Below are 19,068 nucleotides of genomic sequence, written 5' to 3' on the forward strand. Positions count from 1 at the left end.
GGCTGGATGCGTTCGTATCGCAGAAGCCGAGCGTGTCGTTGTCGAACCCGAATAAAAGAGTTATTATACAAAATTAAAGTTATTTTAGTATTTATATATATGAAAATAAATAAATAAGTATATTTTTATGCCATTATAATAAAATAATCAACAAAACAAAACGGAAATAAGGGCGGAGTATTGAGTGCCGTAGCAGATAACGCCCCCAACTCGCTTTGTTATTGTTTTGATTGAGTGACAGACAGTGCATGGGTGCGACAGTAGGAAACAGGTGACATTCGCCGCTTGCACCAAGCACGGCCTTTCCGCCGGGAATTATGAGAAAGGAACTCGGCGTTTTTAATCTAAAACCTCCCGTGAGTATCCTGAAAGGATAATACAGCCCATTTTAATAAAACACACCATTTCTCTGGGCCGCAGAGGCTGGCAAGCTCCACGAAAGCAACTTGCTTCCGGTGGTGCTTGCATATATAGAGGTCTCAAGGACGATGGCGCAATATCACCTCAGTTTCTCAATTTCCATGAGACGAATTTGATATGACCTTAGAAATTGACTTCTCCTTCAGTATTTTCTGCAGGTCGCTTATCAAGATCAACGGGCTGCTCTAGGAGCAAGAGCCCGTGCCGGCACAAGGCCGGCTAAATCGGAAACCTGATCAAGATTGGTAATTCTAAGCCGGCTGTCCGCGGTGAGCTAGACTGTGGCAATTGACGTTTTCCTATGTTATTTCACTTGCTTTACAAGAATTTAAAGTCATATTTTGTCGGCCGGTTGTAACTAAACTGTGATTGACCTTTGAAGACTACTCGGCTTGAATTACCCAACGCCCCCCACACCTCCATGGCTAATACGGCAAAATTGTACCCAGTAAACACCTCTAGGGTACATTAGGTTGGTATTTTTTGGGGTGTTTACTGGTTACAATTTTGCCGTATTAGCTATGGAGGTGGGGGGGCGGGCGTAGTCTTCAAAGGTCAATCACAGCTTAGTTACAGCCGGCCGACAAAATATTACTTTAAATTCTTGTAAAGCAAGTAAAGTAACATAGGAAAACGTCAATTGCCATAGTCTAGCTCACCGCGGACAGCCGGCTTAGAATTACCTTTGGTAGAACTATATAGTAGCTCCGCGCCGGCGACTGCCTTCTAACTTAACTTTTTCTACAGTTTTTTGGTTACTAATTATGAATATACCTTTAATTTTTGGCGGTCGGGTGTAATTAACCTGTAATTAACCCCTGAAGTTCAGCCAACAAGGGGTTTCCATACGCAGTCTTCACAAGATAGAGCACGGCTACGTCTGTTTCGAACGGTTCATACCCCGTCCAGCAAGTGCAATAACTTGTTAACATATGGGTACCCCCCCCGGGCCAGTACTAAACACGACGAAGGGACATTCCAATTGGCCGACAACAAACAGAACGCCTAAAAATGTAGAAAAAACCAGTTGAAAAGCTAAAAACAGGCGCGGGGCTAATTTATAGAATTACCGAAATCTGTTTTAAAAGGAACCATACTAACCTAATGTACCCTAACCTGACCTAACCTAGTAGGTCGTGTTGCTCAGCCTGGGGTAGAACTCCCAGTAAAGGAAAGTGCTTTTTACCAAATGTTCCCCTATAACACTGTGCACGCACAATAGCAAAATTATAATCAGTTCTAAGGTTAATTACAGTCGAGCGACGAAAATAATGGTAAATTCTTGATAAGCAACCAAAATACTGTAGAACAAGTCAGTTTCCAAGGTAGCACCTGATGCGTAGCTAATACTTAGTTCTACCGACTGCAATTAATCTGTAATTAACATTGGAACTGATATGTTTTTGTATCCTGGCCATCCGGGAATGCTATCGTGCATGCGCAGTGTTATAGGAGAGCTTTTGGTAGAAAGTGGAGTTTCCTTCAACTGGGGAGTCCAAGCGCCCCGCATAAGTAACACGCCCTGCTAGGTAAGGTTAGGTTAGGGTATGTTAGGTTAGTATAATTCCTTTTATAATAGGTTTCCTTAGCCAGTCCCTTTTTGAACATATGGCTCCCTAATGACTTGTGCATGTGCAGAACCTTTCCATAACAACATGACAGTGTGGTCTTCTCCCAACGATTTCCCCCTCCCAAAATCCCATGTTCCCAAAGGGTCCCCAACCATGTTGGGTAGATATGAGGGTAATAATAATAGACCAACAATAAACGCCACCAACTCCTTCATCAGCAACACTAAAAGTATAGGAAAAATCAATTTCCAAGGTAACAATCTTTGCAGAGCTGTTCTATAGTTTTACCTACTTCAGTTGCGCAGTCTGCTTCCCGCCATTTACCGCCTTGGCATGCCGCCTTAAGTGAGTTTAGGTAGGTGAGATCTGGTTAGGTCAGGACCTGGCATTCTAGGGAAGGTTAGGTCTGTTTATGTAAGCGGGGATCTGTCCCGGTCAGCGAATGGCAGGGAACCAGGCCGCGCAACTGAAGGATAGTTTAGGGGTCCAATTTCACTGCTATGTTTGTTTAAGTTTTCCTTTCTATTTTCAATTTCTTCTTTTGACAGATCTGCAAACGGCAGTATATTTCCTATAAAAAAGTGAGCAGTTTATGTGCTTACAGAAGCAGAGATTGTAAAAAAAAATGGAATAAACAAAGCACTGCACCTCACACGAACAGTGTAGCTAGCATGCCTGCAACTGTGTTTGTGGAGTGAGCGCTTAGGAACCAGGAACCAGGGAGGAACCCGGCACTTTTTGGTAAATCTGAAAAAATTAGCAGTTTATTTGCAGGGATTTACGATTTTCTCAAAATTCTATGGGTTCGTATCCCCTAAGACATGTTTTTGTTTATTTACGTTCCCCCTTTATTCCCTTTGTTATTTTACAATCTCTATTTCTGTAAGCAGATAAACTGCTCATTTTTTCATTGTTTTCCACGATTCAATAAACATTTGATAAATCTGTGTGCTGATCATGACCTCAGGTAATGTAGTGAATTTGGACCCCTATACTGTAGGATTACTATCGGTTTAGTGTTGACAGTTATCTGACCTGTGCTACTTCCATCTTTGTTGGGTTAAGGATTTAATACCAGGCATGTCACGTGGCTCATTTAAAGTTTGGACTTGACAGTATGCCTATTTTCCTATGTTTTAATGTGTTTTTTTTACTTTCTAATATTTGTTTAGTTCGCAAATTTTTCCTTTTAGAGATAGTGGACCCCACCCTTAGGCTATAACCCAGTGGGAAAGTGGGATTTTTGGGTGGAGTAGACACAAAATGAGTTAAATACAAGGGCTTTAATCCAGTTGATAGTTCTCTTCCAGATTAAGTTAAGTTTGTGTTATGTTTTCAAACTGACATCATGCACTAGGGTAGTGACTGGGTACCGTACATTAGGTTAGGTCATTTGCAAAGGAGACAAACATCAGAAACAACCAAAGCACGCGTTAAAACACAGGAAGATTATATTTTCAAGTCCAAAATGCCATAATAGTTTAAAGTTTGTATAATTTTGCTTATGAAAATCCATCTGTGTCTTGCATTTAATAGTTTTTTGATAGAATAATAGCCAATAGAAAAAGGTGTTTATAATGCAGAACAGATGAGATAATTTGAGAAATTTAGTCTTTTGTTTAATTTGAGAAATTTAGTCTTTCGTTTATGTTTGTGTTACCGACAGCGCCACAGGGTGCCATGTTTAGTACCAGCCCCCCTAGGGATGAACGTAAAAGCAAACAAAAGATGGCAATTTTCTCAGATTGTCTCGCCATTACTGCCTTAGCCTATATACCCTTTTCTGTATTGTACATTAAATAAAATTCATTAATAAACAGTGTCTCTGTCCCTGTAATCTTGGGAAGAATTACACTTGGGACACTGCAAAGAATTAGGTAAACCATGTTTCTAAAGGAAAAGAAGAGTGTCTGTGTGTGAAGAGGACCAAATTTGGCTTGGAATTTAACAGCACTGTTCATCCAAAATGATCCAGGAGTTAGAACACAGTTGAACCAAAGGCACCATTACTGCAAACTGAAGCAGTATTCACAGTTTAAGAGAAGACTTCCTGATATGGGATCCATGCTTACCCAAAATGTGCTCACACTAACAAAATCTGATCAGAGCTTCATTCCCGTGACATTGTGAACATAAACAAAGAACTTAGAAAAACTTGAAGAGCATCCATGTGAGATGCCTAGTTCATCATCAGTTTTCTTGGGCAATTACAATAATTTCTCAAATTATCTCACCCTACTGTATTACGTACACCCTTTTCTGTACTGTTCATTCAAAAGAATTAATTAAAAAACAATATCTCTGTTGGGAGCTCATTCTCTGAATTACTGATTTGTGAGCAAAAACATGTATAGGGGATGATTTGTCTTGTATGTTACTGACAAGATCCTAGTTGTGTGTAAACTTCACCAGTATTCTGCGATATCAGGCATAGCCTTTATGAGAACTTATATCTTTGTATCGTGATTTTTAATACATTTTCTCTTTACTTTTTCCATTATTACATATCAAACTTGAAAAAGTGAATCCTACTCTTATATCCTACAATTTGAGGGACTACAGTGGGTAAAATCACAAAATTATTAAAATACAGTGATCAATTTAGAGCATATGTGATGATGACACAGTCTTTAGGAAAATCGAGTTTGCAATTGGTTTTTAGTGTCATACATGTCAAGGGTTGAAGTCTCCCAAGGTCCAGGCATCGGAGGTTAAAAGTAGTATTGCCTTCTGAAGGGACCACAGCCCCCCCATAGTCTCTTTCCTCTTTGTAACTCTGTTCCTTCTGAATGAGTGTAGGTCTGATGACTTGGCTGCTTCCATCTGTGCTCTGTGACAGGGATAAGTGTATAATATTGTCTGTGTAATGGAAAACCAGTCAAACTACAGTTCCCTTTGTTAGCCTTTAGAACTTGCTACCACTCGGCAGTTCGTCTCTCCTGTGCCCCAGTTACAAAAATTTCTTATCCATGAGAGGCCTACATCCATTTGACCCCTAGCTGCACCAACTGTTCAGCATTTTACTTCACTACCATTCCTACTTTTCTTCAGTATTGCTGTCCAGTCACTCTAACTATTATTTCTTAGTGCAACTGGGGTGGTTTTCTCCCAGTTCCGTTTCTAGATCTTTGTACTTCATTTTCTTCGTTTTCTTTATCTCTCTAGACTGCTGTCCAATCGTTTCCAGTCCCTCATTCCACCGTCTCAAGCACATAGTGGCCAAAAGGTTGCAAATGCTTGGTTGATCGCCTAAATTTCATAAACTCAAATGAAACGTAAATTCTACCCTCCCAAATCAGTCTCTTTAAACTGATGAAGCTTATGTCAAAACAAATTTCTGTAATATAAACCCATCAATTTACTCAGAATGCTCTCTTTTTACCGAGATGAATTTGTTACATAGAAATACTTGTAAGTTTTGTTTTGCGCTAAAAAATCTCCTTTTTCTGTGTAACTGATTTTTAAAAATAAAATGTTGCTCGTACAAACCCGCTACTTGAAATCAGATTACCCCACATTCTGTCCCAGCTCACTGCTTGCAGTGTTTATGCCGGGACTAAAGCAGTGCCTGTTGAGGATCTGAAGAGCTCATGAGCAGGTTGCCACTTACCTCCAGTATTCTTTTTCTACAGAGGAATGATTAGTCTGGGATTTAATTGACAGGCAAAATGAGCTGTACTCTAAAAGTTTACTTACTGAGAGTTCATAAATCAAGATGTGATGATTTTTATCAAACAGAAATGATATGAAATGTCTAATATTGCATTCTCTTCTTTTACTTCAGATGTACCCTGCAGATTTAATGGCGACTCAGAACTGCTCACTGAGGATAGAAGAAAGTTTATGAAGCTTCCAGCGTTTTATAGTCAGAACAAAGATATTAGTGAAGGGGGTCCAACTTTAAGAAATTCTAGACATTGTGAAGTAAGTGATGGAACCATGTATGTTGACACTATCGGAAAGTTGAACTGGTGAGGATGTAATAAAGTACAATATCATCGTCCACTGTCGTTCCGTGACAGTGGCATGTTTCTCAGAGCTGGACCGCCCAAAGAAAATCTTTCAGAACACGCGTCACAGCCTAGGACAAGTCGTACGTCACGTGTTAGAGTTCGGTTCTCAGAAAATACGTGCCAGGATGGTCGTAAAACTTCATTCAGTAGTCAGATAATAATAGGTGATGGCAGTAAAAGAACACAGTGTAGCCCAGCAACAACACAATACATTAGGCCCCCCGAATACAGCAACCGATTTGCTCGTATGAATCTTGACAAGGATGTGATAATTAGAACATGGAATGGATTTGTAGATTTTTTCAATTCTAATGCCTGTCATATGTTGAAAGAAGTCTGGGAGAAAGCAGTCATTCCACGAAAGGGATTTGAAGAAACACCTCAGGTTAGAAACACCCTTGTTGAAAATAGTAGTCCCAGATCTATACAGCCTTCTTCAGATTTTGATTTAGAGTGTTTTAGAGAACTCGAAAGTAAACCTGTTATTGCGGACACAACCACAGAAGAGCTATTGCTTCCCAAATTGAGCATAACTCCATTTTCAGGTAAAGAAAATATTCAGCTGAAAAGTGTTGGTGGTGAAAATGAAATGATGCACAACTCTCATATACAAAAAAATCCAATGGCAAACCAAGATGGCCACGCTAGAAAGAAACGTATGGATCCGCCGGGTACGTACGATTTCAATTTCAAGAACAGGTGCAGGACCTATATGGCGAAAAGGCAGTGTCCAGATCATTTTTGTCAGTACCTTCACTCTTTGCCAAAAGATGCCAACGTATTGTGCAGAGACTTTGAAACTGGATTTTGCTCTAAAACTGCAGCAGAATGCTGGTTTAAGCACACTGAGAAAAAAAATATAGTTGCAAAAAGATGTTTTGAGTACTTAACCAATAGGTGGTGTCACAAAGGTGATTACTGCAAGTATCTTCATCGGTTGCCTAAAGATGACAATATTCCATGCAAGTTCTTCTTAGTGGAGAAATGTAAGTATGGGAAAAATGAATGTATATACCTGCACCGGAAGGAAGAACAGGGAAAGGAAAAGACTGCAGTTGTTGCAGAGAAAGATGAAAATACTTGTGATAAAAAAAGTGAGAGTAGGTGTAAAGCTGATTTACCCAAAGGTGATGATATAATATGTAAGGTCCCTCAAGCAGGGGATTGTTTAGAAAGTGCTGAGTCATGTCATTCTAAACACAGTGAGACAAGTCATACCAGTGAAGAGATCAGTGAAAGGGCTTTAGATGACAGTGCTTCTGGATCATTTCTGGGAGAAGTACGTCCTGTAAAGAATTCTCAGGATGACAGAGTCAGTTGTGAAGCTACAGCCACACTTCCGACAAGTGTAAATACCCGTGGCGGCCGTGCAGAGGGAAAACATGTTAGTGAAGTACCCAAGTCAGATGCAGTTAGTAATCTTGCAGTCAAAATGACTGTTCCTGTATCACCAGACCAGTCTGAGATTCCTGCCCTTGCAAAGGATCTACCACCTAAACAGCAGAGTAGCGTTGACAGTATTGGTAAACCTCTTCCAGAAGTTGGTAAAAATAACATCGTTAAGGATTGCGGTCAGTCCCAGATTCTTGATTCTCAAGAGGAAACTAATAAACTCAAGTCAGTAGTTCCTGATATAAATCCTTCATTGACAAAATCACATGAGGAGTCTCAGAATGTCGTGAATTCACATGATAGTGAATGTTCTCATAGTTTATCCCCTATACAGACCGGGGGAAAGCTTTGCGATGCCCCACCAAGAGTAGAACGTCTTGATGAACAGCCTAAAGCTGCACCTGTAGAGTGTCGTGACGTGAATTCTCAAAGTAGAAAGCGGCCCATTGAAAGCGCAACTTCACCATCAGCAGTTGCTAGTCAGCATCTTAATAGTGAACCTTCAGAGGGGGAAATGAGCAAGCCAGAACCTTCAGTTTCAAATGCGGATGCCCCCCCATTGAAGCATCATGAAGAATTGCAGAATGATAATGTGAAACTTAATGATAAGTACATTCGACCACTGTGGGATAGTGGAAATAAATTTGAAAATGCGTCCAGAGTTGAGCCTATGACTGGAAAACCTGAAGGTGTCGTCTCTGAATCTGCAGAACAGATTGGTATACACACATCAGCTGAAGATTCATTACCAGGAAAGCAGCTTATTGAACACGAGCAAAAATGCACTGAAGCTCCAGTCAACCCTTTGGTTGTGAAGGATGGAGAGTTTCGTTGTGTTGACACGGCAGAAGAAACAAGTCAGCCAAAATCTATTGATCGAGTGACAGATACCCCCACAATACCACTCAAAGAACAGTCGACTGGTGCGAGCTCTCAAGATGACTCGTCTTCCCACAGCGTAAAACCTTTGCAGAGTAACAAAAACCCAGCAGGAGTTAGCCACGGAAATGAGACATCTGGATCAAGTCCTATTAGTCATTTACCTTGTAAAAGTAAAAGTGGGGGACCAGATATCAAAGAGAAGTGCAAATCTAAAAGTGATCATAGTCCAGGTTTGAGTGGTTCCACAGAAGTGTCCCTGAAGCACAAGGACATTCAGCATCACAGAAAGAAACAAACTGAGGCTCTAAAGAATATGACTGACACTGAACACGTAAATGGGAAGCAGCACATGAAACACAAACAAAAGTCCGCTCAGTTTCCAGTCCAGCCTTTGCATTGTGTTGGTAATGAAGCAGAAACTAATCACCCAGAATCCTTTTATCCAGTGACAGATACTCCCATTTTAAAATCACCCAAAGAAGTTCAGATTGACAGGAAGTGTCATTATAACCAGTCTTCCGAAAGTGTAAAACCTGTGCAGGCCAACAAAGATTGGGCAGAAGTTGGCCTTGGAACTTCTGGATCAAGTCCCATCAAGTGTTTAACTGATAATGAAAAGGCTAAACGTAAAAGTAAAAAATTAAAGAACAAAGGCACAAGTGACGCTGGTATTTGTCCAACCACTTCAGCAGTCATGTTAGATAAATCCAAAGAATTATATGTCAGAGAATACATCAATGCACACATTACTCCTTTCAAGAAAAGTCAAAGACAGACATTGTTCAGTAGTTCAAGTGGGAGTAACTCCACACATGAGTTTTCAGAGAGTGATGACATTCAGTACAAGAGGATGAAACCTACTGCAGCTCAAGTGAGTAGGATCGATATCGAACAAAAAAGAGTAGATGATGAAGTTCAAAGAATGCCACACAGAAGGAATAGAGGTGCACCTGCTTCCAGGAAAAGAAAACATCTACCCTCTGAAGAGGATTCTTTAAATTCAACTACAAGGGAGTGTAAGCTAGCAGCAAAGTCTTTGAAACCAACGTATTATCTTGAAGACGATGAGAATGGATTTCCCATTTCTACGGCGACAACTCGAGAAGACTTGTTTCACGTAATAGGAAGGATTGTCGATTTTCCAGGTACACCTCGAGAAGAGGACTTCGATGAACTGTATTCGGAGTTCGCCAGAGTGTACGAAGAACTGACTCAGTGGAAATTACTGAAAAGCGAAAAGAGTGATAAGTTTATTGTCTTGGAAGCTAACGTAAGGATATTAATTGCCTTCATATACAATGACGAGGAAGGAGCTTTAAAAATGAGAGATTCCTTAGTTGAACACTGGAGTAGGGAGCCAGATTTGAAAGCCTTCAAGAAAAAAATGGAACGGTTCGCAAACAATTGCTAGCCCATTAGTTTGTTGGAGTACTGAGTGTGACTACAGTACTATAGATACATTTTTAATAAAAGATATTATTTTTCTATGAGGTACTGTATATGTTTAACTGTTACTACATGTGTCTATATTTGCTGAATTTTTTGTTACTGTGAGAACGGATATCGTTTTGCTCAGTGTGCCGTGATGGAGTACAAGTTTTAACTCACAGGAATTGTTTTTTTATGCTTTGCACATTATGCCTTGTGAACAAATATGAGCAGTAGGTTGGGAAAGCAAAAAATGCCATTGCTTTGCACTAGTGTGTGTGGTTGTCTTAGTTTTGTTAAAGAGTCTTAGAAAATGATAGAGTGAGCTTCAGAGATATTTAATGATAATAAAGTCATATAAAATTGAGTAAAAGATCTTAAAAAAAAGTTCATTATCACTGTGCAAGTTGTGTTAAGTTGGTATGAACATTTTATACAGAGGAAAAATGCTATTTTATTACTGGATACCGTAAATATATTTGCAGTGAAGAAGAAGTCATATTTTTATTAACATATACCTAGTTTTTGTACTTTTCTTGCCAGCATTAAGTTGCCATGCAAGAGAAGCTCACGCTAATGGTTCCGTTGATGTTATTTTTGAGTTACAGCCGCAGTGACATTATTATTGATATTTTTATTATTATTACTACTGTATTACTACTACTTTGGCAGGAGACCCTCTCGTAGTGTTTTAAATATTTGGGATGAACTGTGCCTACTGTTGAAGATAGCTATATCTTTGCGGTGACTGGTGCAGTTGGCATTCTAAATAAGATCACTGGGCTGACCTGAATGACGGTCTAGTTCACCGTCCGGAACATAACTCATTTGTAAGTAGGGTGGTGTCTGTATCGTGGCTGCTTCGCTTTGTGTGTTCCGGACGTCTTCAAATGGCAGTAGGAACTAAAACATCACGTTTGTTCCTACACAAATACAAACCCTTGGTCCTTTACTTATACGGGGAATACTTTTGGCGAAGCTGAACTGGCTGCTAAAGACTTAACAAGGCATTGTGGTGGGTGAGTTCATCGTTAACAAGATGTATTTATTCTTTAGAATTTAGTAGGCCCACCGTTTTTTGGTCAGGAGTGTGATTTTAACAATAGGTGTGAAGAGCAAATGAAGTGGTCAGTTGAACTGATGAATGCATTCTGCTGGAGTCAGACCCAATATAGGTCACTACACTTCAAGCACCAGTCTTAGTGTAGGTCATAAGTCTCCCCCTCCCTGCAAGGTAGAGTTTATTCAGAACCCATTTCTTCACTTGGTATTAGACAGAATTGGCTGCATTACTCGACTTTGTAGCTGCCCACTGACCCGAATTCTCGTGTGGGGGATTTCATGGCTCTCTCTTGAATGTCTTCTTTATCTTGGGTGAGTCCTCTTCTCTCATGCCCAGGGACCTCCTGCTCTGTCAGTCCAGATGCCAAATTGAGTAGGGGATTGAGGAGTTTTGCATGTCCTGCTTGCAGAAAAGTTAAGTATACCTTAGTTTTACCAGACCACTGAGCTGATTAACAGCTCTCCTAGGGCTGGCCCGAAGGATTAGACTTATTTTACGTGGCTAAGAACCAATTGGTTACTTAGCAACGGGACCTGCAGGAAACTGGGAGCATAGCAATTCTGGGTAAGATTCAACTCCAGTCAGTTGTCAGAGAAACTTTCCAACTGATTTTTCTTATTATTATTGTTATTCAGAAGATGACCCCAGTTCATATGGGACAAGCCCACACGGGGCCCATAGACATGAAGTTCAAGCTTCCAAAGAATATTAAGGTGTTCATTGGAAAGAAGCAACAGAAGGTAGTTTGAAATGCAGGAAGAGGAGATCAGTTGGTAGGAAAACATAAATTAATAAATAAATAAAAATGTGAGCAAAATATTAAAATACAAGTTGAATTGTATTAGGAGTAAGGAGTAAGTCTCCTATTTGCAAAGGAGATGGTTTCTGATTCTGTAGGAACAAATAACAAAAATTTTCAGTAATTTGACCAATTTGTATTTTTCCTGGGTATACAAACCCCACCTCAGTCACCCCACTTGTGTCCCAGTGGCCAGTTAACAACACTTTTTATCAGTTCAAGAATTGCTCTTATTTTTACACTGTAATCAAAGTATCAAAGGCATATTGCTAAATAACATTTTTCTTGTTCTCTGGTGTTAGTATTCTGTATTTTCCAAAGTTACAAAATGTGTAAATAAAAAAAAAAGGTTCCTGTAGATGTTTCAACCTGTTTTGAAGCGATGCCCTCTAAAGCTGACGGCTCAGATTTCATTTACCGGATCATGGTATCTGGAAAAGAAAGGAAGAAGCTTTGTTCTTTTGAAGGTAATATCTCACACAGCCCTCACGATCACAGATTGTCAACCTAAATGCCTCTGGACTTAGCGTGAGCTAGCTTGTTCACCTAGATATGCTAAAGCCACTAAAAATGCTGTTTTCCAAATTAAACTTGTGTGTGTTTGTGTATGTGTGTGTGAAGAATTTATCCTCAACTCAGTTTTGTAAACCCAAAAGAATGCGGCTCTACTGTTTAGTAATGTTAATGTCTGGTCTTTGGTGGAAAAGACTGCACCATTCTTTGCTTAGCAAGTCAGAGGTCTGACTAAGTCTGTGATCTGGCAAGACTTTTGTGTATGAATGTGTATGTGTGTGTGTGTGTGTTTCTGATGTACAGACAAATTTCCTTCATCCTAAGCTAGATTTCACAAAGCATCTTGATAAAAAGAAAGCATTTTTCCCTTACTCTGAAACTTCATTGATGAATCCGGATAACGACCCTTTGAGTTGGGTCCAGGACTCGTGAACGTCAGCCATTTTCACTAAGAGGAAGTCGTCGACTTCGATGCTCTTGTGCTCGAAGAAGTCGTCGCAGTGATTCTCGCAGCTTCCTGTACCTTTCAGTTCCCTGCAAGTGGATTCCTCTCCTGTCACGCCATCTATGGCCTGCGGACGAGGAATGGATTAGTTGTGGCATGATACTTCCAAATGATTAAGTATGGTGCGAGTGCTTATATGGTCAATTGCTGTACGGTTAATTTTGACAGTATTTACACAAAATTGCGTTTGATGAATGATTCATGTCTTTGTTGCATTCCAATGCATTCTGAAATTGTAGTAACAACCTGTAGGAACTGACATGAGACTCAGTCACTAGAAACAGCAGTTGTACAAAGATTCCTTTGTATATTCCCAGTCATTTAATTTTCTCGATTTTCTCACAGCGAACAGAAAGACATATGTATTAAATGGCACTTATAGACTCCGTTCTTAATATCATGGGACGTCTTTACTCACCCTGTAGATAACGTATTTCCCAGAAGTGTGGGAATCGCAGCTAACCATCCCAGTTCTCCATTCCAGAAGCGTCTCATTCAAATACTCAGCATATTCAATGTAATGAGCTAGTTCTTCATCCAAGTCAAGCCACCATTTTGATGGTGGATATCCAGGGAAGGAGTAGGTTTCTGCCGCGTCCTTTTTGGGGGAGAAGAAGGAAGTTGGCAAAGGGAATCATGAAAGATGAAAAACCATTTGTCCAGTCTTGTTGCTTTACCTTTTCTCATATCTTTTTATTTTAAAGGTAGTATAAAAGCATATGAGGGTAATAAAGAATTCTAAAGCAACAGTATTGGTTTGGTAGTAAATTTTCAAATCAAGTGCAAACCGTTGTGAATGATTTATGAATGAAAACATCCACAAAGAAATTGAAATGTACCCTTGTATGAGAGCACTCAAGTTCTGTGACAGTGCATCACTGAACACACCCACTTCCGTGTCACGAATCAATTATTTAAAAACAAGAGAAAAACTTTCACACACGTACTGATTTGTTTGCCTTCAAAATCCATCGCAGAGTCGAGGAACCCTACCTTCAGAATGAGGACGTGAATAGCAGCAATGTCTTCGAAGTGAAGAATCATGGACTGAGGCAAGTAGGCAGCTTCGATCAAGTACCGGTGGAGGACGATGGAAGTCGAGAGGTCGACTGCCATCTGATTCTTATTAGGGTAGGTCCCATCAGATATCACTGGAGCGTTGTTGTACCTGAGAGAGAACGGAGGGGTACTACGTGATTTCATGCAGTGTTGCTTTATGCTTTAAAATCAGAATTAATTGAATTTAAATGCCTGGACATTTTTGCATATAAGAGATGGGGTTCTGATGAGTTTCTGATTTCATGTGAGATATGGGATTTAGGCTGAAAAGCCCAAAACTGGAGTACTTTTGGGCGGAGTGGTTCAACAGCAAGACAGAGATCCAGAGAGTAAATTAGAAGTACAAAGATCTAAAAGTGGAGTACCAGTTTGAGGTGTTGGACTGCAAGACTGAAGAAAAGAATCAGGAATGCTATTTAGCACTTCAGTTAAATGCTATTGAGTGCTTTAGTTAGTTGCTATTGAGTGCTTCAGTTAATTGTTACTTAGTGCTTCAGTCAAATGCTATTGATTGCTTCAGTTAATTGCTATTTAGTGCTTCAGTTAAATACTGTTGAGTGCTTCAGTTAATTGCTATTTAGTGCTTCATTTAAATGCTATGTAGCACTTCAGTTAAATGCTATTTGGTGTTTCATTTAAATGCTATGTAGTGTTCAGCTGCATACCATATGAGTTTTCAATTGAAGGCTATTTAATGCTTCAGTTAAATGCTATTTAGTGCTTCAGCTGCATACTATTTGATGCTTCAGTTAAATACTGTACCAGTTAGTTCTTTGGTTAAATACCATTTAGTGCTCTGGTTTAATATTTTTATTATTTTATAGCTACTTTCTGCCTTAGGTAAACATTATTTCTTAATTATGTTGAACTCGATCTGGTGCTTTGGTCGAACGCAATTTCCTACTTCATTTGAATGCTTTCCATTGCTTAGGCTGAACACTATTTATTGGCTTAGGTTAAACATATTTACTGAGCATCAGTTTCTGCACCAGTTGGAGACAATTCACTGCTGGGCAGAGGGATGTTCACAGCTTTGTTTCAGGGGTACTGACTTTATTAAATGGCACCTAATGCTTCGTAGGAACACTGTGTACCCCTTGAACAGGAAGCCATACACTGCTCTGGCCCACAAGTTTGAGTCGAGACTCAGACTACAAGATGCCAAACGCCATCTCACCTGTCCATGAGTCTCTGCAACTCCTTCTGGTATACTTCGACTTCGTGGATGTTGTGGTCGTTGATGTAGTCCCCGACCATTTTCGTGACCTCGTCTTTGACCTCGCCCCAGTAATCGAACTCGGGTTCGTCCAGAGCCTTCAGGATGACGTCCAGAAGGCCATGAACACTCTGTTCGGGACATAGGCCTAAGAGCAGGTAAGCAATAGCCTTGGCTATGGGGTAATCTGAAAGGTGGTTGGCGTTTTTAGTATCATGGTTCAGTTTTTGGTAAAATAGTGGCGTGTAAGGTCATTTCTTTGGAATTTTATTGTATTTATGTTTAATAATATTCCCCGTTGTGCTAGTAAGCTACAACAGTCATACTTCTTGTATATGATAATTTGTCTGCGTTTTGGCAAGTGTCGAATATGCATCTATTCCATTTTTTAAGTTATCTACGTCAACGATGATCGTATCATCGACTTTTTGTTTCAGCAAAGCATCAAGTCTGTATCTCTCACCATTCAGGATGTGTGGGGAGAGAGACAAACTCGATTCTTAGCTGAAACAGGAAGTTTCACCATCGATGCAGATAACTCAGAATATTGAAAAAGTGCATATTCGACACTTTGCCAAAAAAAGGGACGAATTGGTTCACTGGCTTATTCCCATTTCATATATATTTTTCATATATATATATATATATATATATATAAAAGAAGACACAAAGTTAGCACTTCATACTACAAAAAATGTTCATCAGCAGTGCATAGAACCCTTCCACAGATGCTGCACCATTCAATTCCACCTCTCTTATACTCCAATGATTTCTGTTTTATTAAGGCCTTTCCTGCACTTCTGTAATTATACACTCTTCCGCAATCTATCATTGCCATTCTTTCCACATGACTAAACCATTTCGAAAAGTCTTACACATCCTTGCGCAGTCGCTAACTTTTCTACCATTTCAACTAAGATATACACTTCTCACCCTCACATTTATCCTTACAGTTGAATACTAGTAACACAAAGTGCATTGCTTTATGTTATGAAGAGGTAAATATATTCATTCAAGAGAAAAAATTCTTATACAGTACAGTGGAACTTGAGAATTGATGATAATTCTGGAGTTAGGGAGGAAATAGACATATCCATCAGACTGCCTATCACAGAAAAATAATCTTATCGTTGAACTTACTTCTGGCGTCGATATTTTCGTTAACTGATGTATCTGCATTAACGACGGTTACTATAGCAACCGCAGCTGCCACAAATAATAGGAAAGCCGACTTCATGATTCTGCAATAGGAATAAATAGAGAATTAGGCTCGGTCAGTGCACCTCACGCGATGAAGCATAGGCATTACTTAAGGTTCTCTGCTGCGTCCCTTTGACACCTAGCTGCAACCCCTTTCATTCCTTTTACTGTACCTCCATTCATATTACCTTTCTTCCATCTTACCTACCACCCTCTCCTAACAGTTCAACATTATTTTTAGCGTTGAATGACCTCATTGGTCCATGTGCTTAGCCTTTGGCATAAATTTTATATACCAATTCCAGTAAAGAATTGGAAATCACTCAGAGTAAAATTCCTGCCATTGCATCCCCAAAATAAATCCTGTAACTCAATGCGAATTTATTTCAAAATTAAGTCAGAATCACTCAGAATTTATTTCAAAATTAAGTAATCACTCAGAATTTATTTCAAAATTAAGTCAGAATCACTCAGAATTTATTTCAAATTTAAGTCAGAATCACTCAGAGCAAATATCTCTGCCAGTTCATCCCCAGAATAAGTCTGTAACTACAAATGGATTTATTTAAAAATCAAATAAACTTTTTCTTTGGACCTTCGTCAAATCCTACACAAGTTTTCTTTGATATCCATAAATTAACATTCAGAGATATCTTGTCGACAAAGTAACAAGGGAATTGATGATCATTTGTTATCGCTGACACAGATAAACCACATTTACTTCAGGATAATCTCTCGTCTGTGCCCATATCTGTAAATCTTGCGCTGAAAATATGTATGAGCTACGATTCAGCCCTTAAATTCTGTGTACTTGTATACGTGAAAGCTTATCTTTAAAGCTGATGACCCCTGGAAGTCAATATACAATTTCTCAACTCTTATAGAGAACGTAGAGGCTTGGTTAACTCACTTTTGTATCCTCTGATAACGAATTAAAAGTTCTCTGAAAAGATCATTTAATTTTTGTAGGCTTCGGTTTCGGTTACAAATCAAAGCTACAACTTCCCTGTCCTCGCCAAGGAAAATTATACTATAAAAATAAGTCTCAAAATCCTGTAAATTCTCCTTTGGCCGACATTCTGTCCCTCCACAAAATTCCATTAAAATCCATCAACGTTTTAAGATGTATTTTCAACACGAAATCAGCCACAGGTGAATCATTTATCATCCTTCTACTTTCCTTGGTGGGGTTAATAACCCAATTTATCCGTGAGAAGAATTCCTGATTAAGTATTTTGCAAAAGCAACAGCTCGTTTTCAAATCCAGCTATCAAAACAGAACGCTCAAATATTCATAATTCCGGGGAATCAGTTCCTGCTTTATAACCGAATTGAATTCAACTCACGGACGAATATGCAACATTTTATGAGTAATAACCAAACGCCCTGTTTATTTAAGACGTATTCGTTAAGAATTGTGAGAAACCTCGAAGAAAAAAAAAAATAAATAAACTTACTTATAATCGACAATGCTCGCGATCTTCGGGAGACCCGGTCGGGCCAGGCGTCTTCCATTTAAAGCCCAGCAAAAACCGTTAAGACGTAATATGTCTGATGAAACGCACTTTGAACTCGCCACCAGCCGGATCGTTCGTTTCAAATTCACACGAACACGAAGATAAAATTTAAAAAAAAGGAGTAAAATAATCAAAATATTTTGTCATGGAGAGGGTGGGGAGTGGGCACGTGACTGGAGAGAGACATTAGGTGGTGATAAAGACGAAATACTGTTAGTTTTTATAATGTCATTGCGGTGTCGTGTGAAGGACTCGAATGAAAACACCTGTTTTGTTGCTAATGAACGACGCCGGGGATTTTTTTTTTCATTTTTCTCCCTATCAGAACGTCAAGTTAAAATGTGATACTGTAGGCTAAATAGTCTAGGATATATGTATATATATATGAATATGTTATGCAAGAGGGCATGCAAGATCTTTCACCTTTCCTCTATAATGCTTTAGAGTAAAGTTATAAGAGCTTGCACCGTGTTATTTCACATTGTGCATGGCCATATACTTGTATATATACGTTAAAGTAAGATTGTAAAACCAGGGATTTCATGAAATCCCTGAAGTTTGGGGGGAATTCATGAAATACCAACTCACTTAGGGAAATTTTATCCCCGAGCGGCTTGTACAAAACAAGGCAAAACAGTGATTCATCTACACTTTTGCCGTTTTTAGTACTAGCCCTCAGGGATCAAATGTGTTTCACTGTGTTTAGTACTAGCTCTCGGGGATCAAATGTGTTTCACTGTGTTTAGTACTAGCCCTCGGGGATCAAATGTGTTTCGCTGTGTTTAGTACTAGTTCTCAGGGATAAAATGTGTTTCGCTGTGTGTAGTACTAGCCCTCGGGGATCAAATGCACTTAGGGACATTTGATCCCTGAGGGCTAGTACTAAACACGGCGAAACAGTGTCGATGACTCACTGTTTTGCCGTGTTTAGGACTAGCCCCTTGGAGGTCAAATGACCCAAGTTAACTGGTGATTTCACAGCCTTACTGTAACATCATATATATATATATATATATATATATATATATATATATATATATATATATATATATATATATATATACATACAATTCCTGATATATATATATATATAAAATATTGACCCTCATGAAAATATTGTTTTATGCAGTAGAAACTTATAAAGTAGGTAAGTAAGAGAGAGAGAGAGTCTGACGCACTTTTCAAGGTCACCTTTATAAGACGCATAAGCTGAATAACCTTCATTCTGAGATCGAGTTTGAATTGACAGATTTGTAAACAACAGACCAACTGACATGTTCACACAGTTCGTTTCTCGTAAAATCTGGAACGAATAATTTTTTGACAACATAAATATATTAATTTCATTTTCGAAAGACTAAAGCATTGTTTTCAATTTGAAACTCGAAAGTATTAGACTAGATCCATTTTTTTAGATTCCATTTCTTTTATTTTTCTGAAATGAATTTCAGTTTCATCAGCGTGTCAGCAAAACGAAAGACTTTCATTCA

General features: G+C 39.1%; 2 protein-coding genes across 3 annotated transcripts; one reads left to right on the top strand and one right to left on the bottom strand.

Moving 5' to 3' along the window:
* Positions 1–212: 212 nt before the first annotated feature.
* Positions 213–10,201, top strand: LOC136855922 (uncharacterized). 2 transcript variants are annotated; one of them, XM_067133395.1, is made up of 2 exons: positions 213–356; positions 5,776–10,201. In XM_067133395.1, the coding sequence occupies exon 2, from the start codon at positions 6,018–6,020 to the stop codon at positions 9,687–9,689; it is 3,672 nt and encodes a 1,223-aa protein (XP_066989496.1). In that variant the 5' UTR covers positions 213–356; positions 5,776–6,017; the 3' UTR covers positions 9,690–10,201. The 2 variants fall into 2 exon arrangements, with proteins under 2 accessions (XP_066989496.1, XP_066989497.1); XM_067133396.1 differs by lacking the exon at positions 213–356 and adding an exon at positions 1,089–2,244.
* Positions 10,202–11,682: 1,481 nt separating this feature from the next.
* LOC136855923 (uncharacterized) lies at positions 11,683–17,651 on the bottom strand. The gene is made up of 7 exons (XM_067133397.1): positions 17,519–17,651; positions 16,002–16,102; positions 14,823–15,048; positions 13,580–13,754; positions 13,005–13,184; positions 12,454–12,653; positions 11,683–11,999 (listed from the first exon to the last, which is right to left on the bottom strand). The coding sequence occupies exons 2-7, from the start codon at positions 16,096–16,098 to the stop codon at positions 11,972–11,974; spliced, it is 906 nt and encodes a 301-aa protein (XP_066989498.1). The 5' UTR covers positions 16,099–16,102; positions 17,519–17,651; the 3' UTR covers positions 11,683–11,971.
* Positions 17,652–19,068: the final 1,417 nt, after the last annotated feature.

Source organism: Macrobrachium rosenbergii, chromosome 33, assembly GCF_040412425.1.
Source record: "Macrobrachium rosenbergii isolate ZJJX-2024 chromosome 33, ASM4041242v1, whole genome shotgun sequence".
Classification (NCBI taxonomy): Eukaryota; Metazoa; Arthropoda; class Malacostraca; order Decapoda; family Palaemonidae; genus Macrobrachium; species Macrobrachium rosenbergii.

Bases quoted from the DNA above. Each gene is read 5' to 3' on its own strand.
- LOC136855922 (XM_067133395.1), top strand. From the start codon at position 6,018: ATGTTTCTCAGAGCTGGACCGCCCAAAGAAAATCTTTCAGAACACGCG.
- LOC136855923 (XM_067133397.1), bottom strand. From the start codon at position 16,098: ATGAAGTCGGCTTTCCTATTATTTGTGGCAGCTGCGGTTGCTATAGTA. The intron at 15,049-16,001 runs GTAAGTTCAACG...ACCACCTTTCAG, and splicing joins CGAAAATATCGACGCCAGAA to ATTACCCCATAGCCAAGGCT. The intron at 13,185-13,579 runs GTAGGGTTCCTC...TCCCCCAAAAAG, and splicing joins TTCACGTCCTCATTCTGAAG to GACGCGGCAGAAACCTACTC.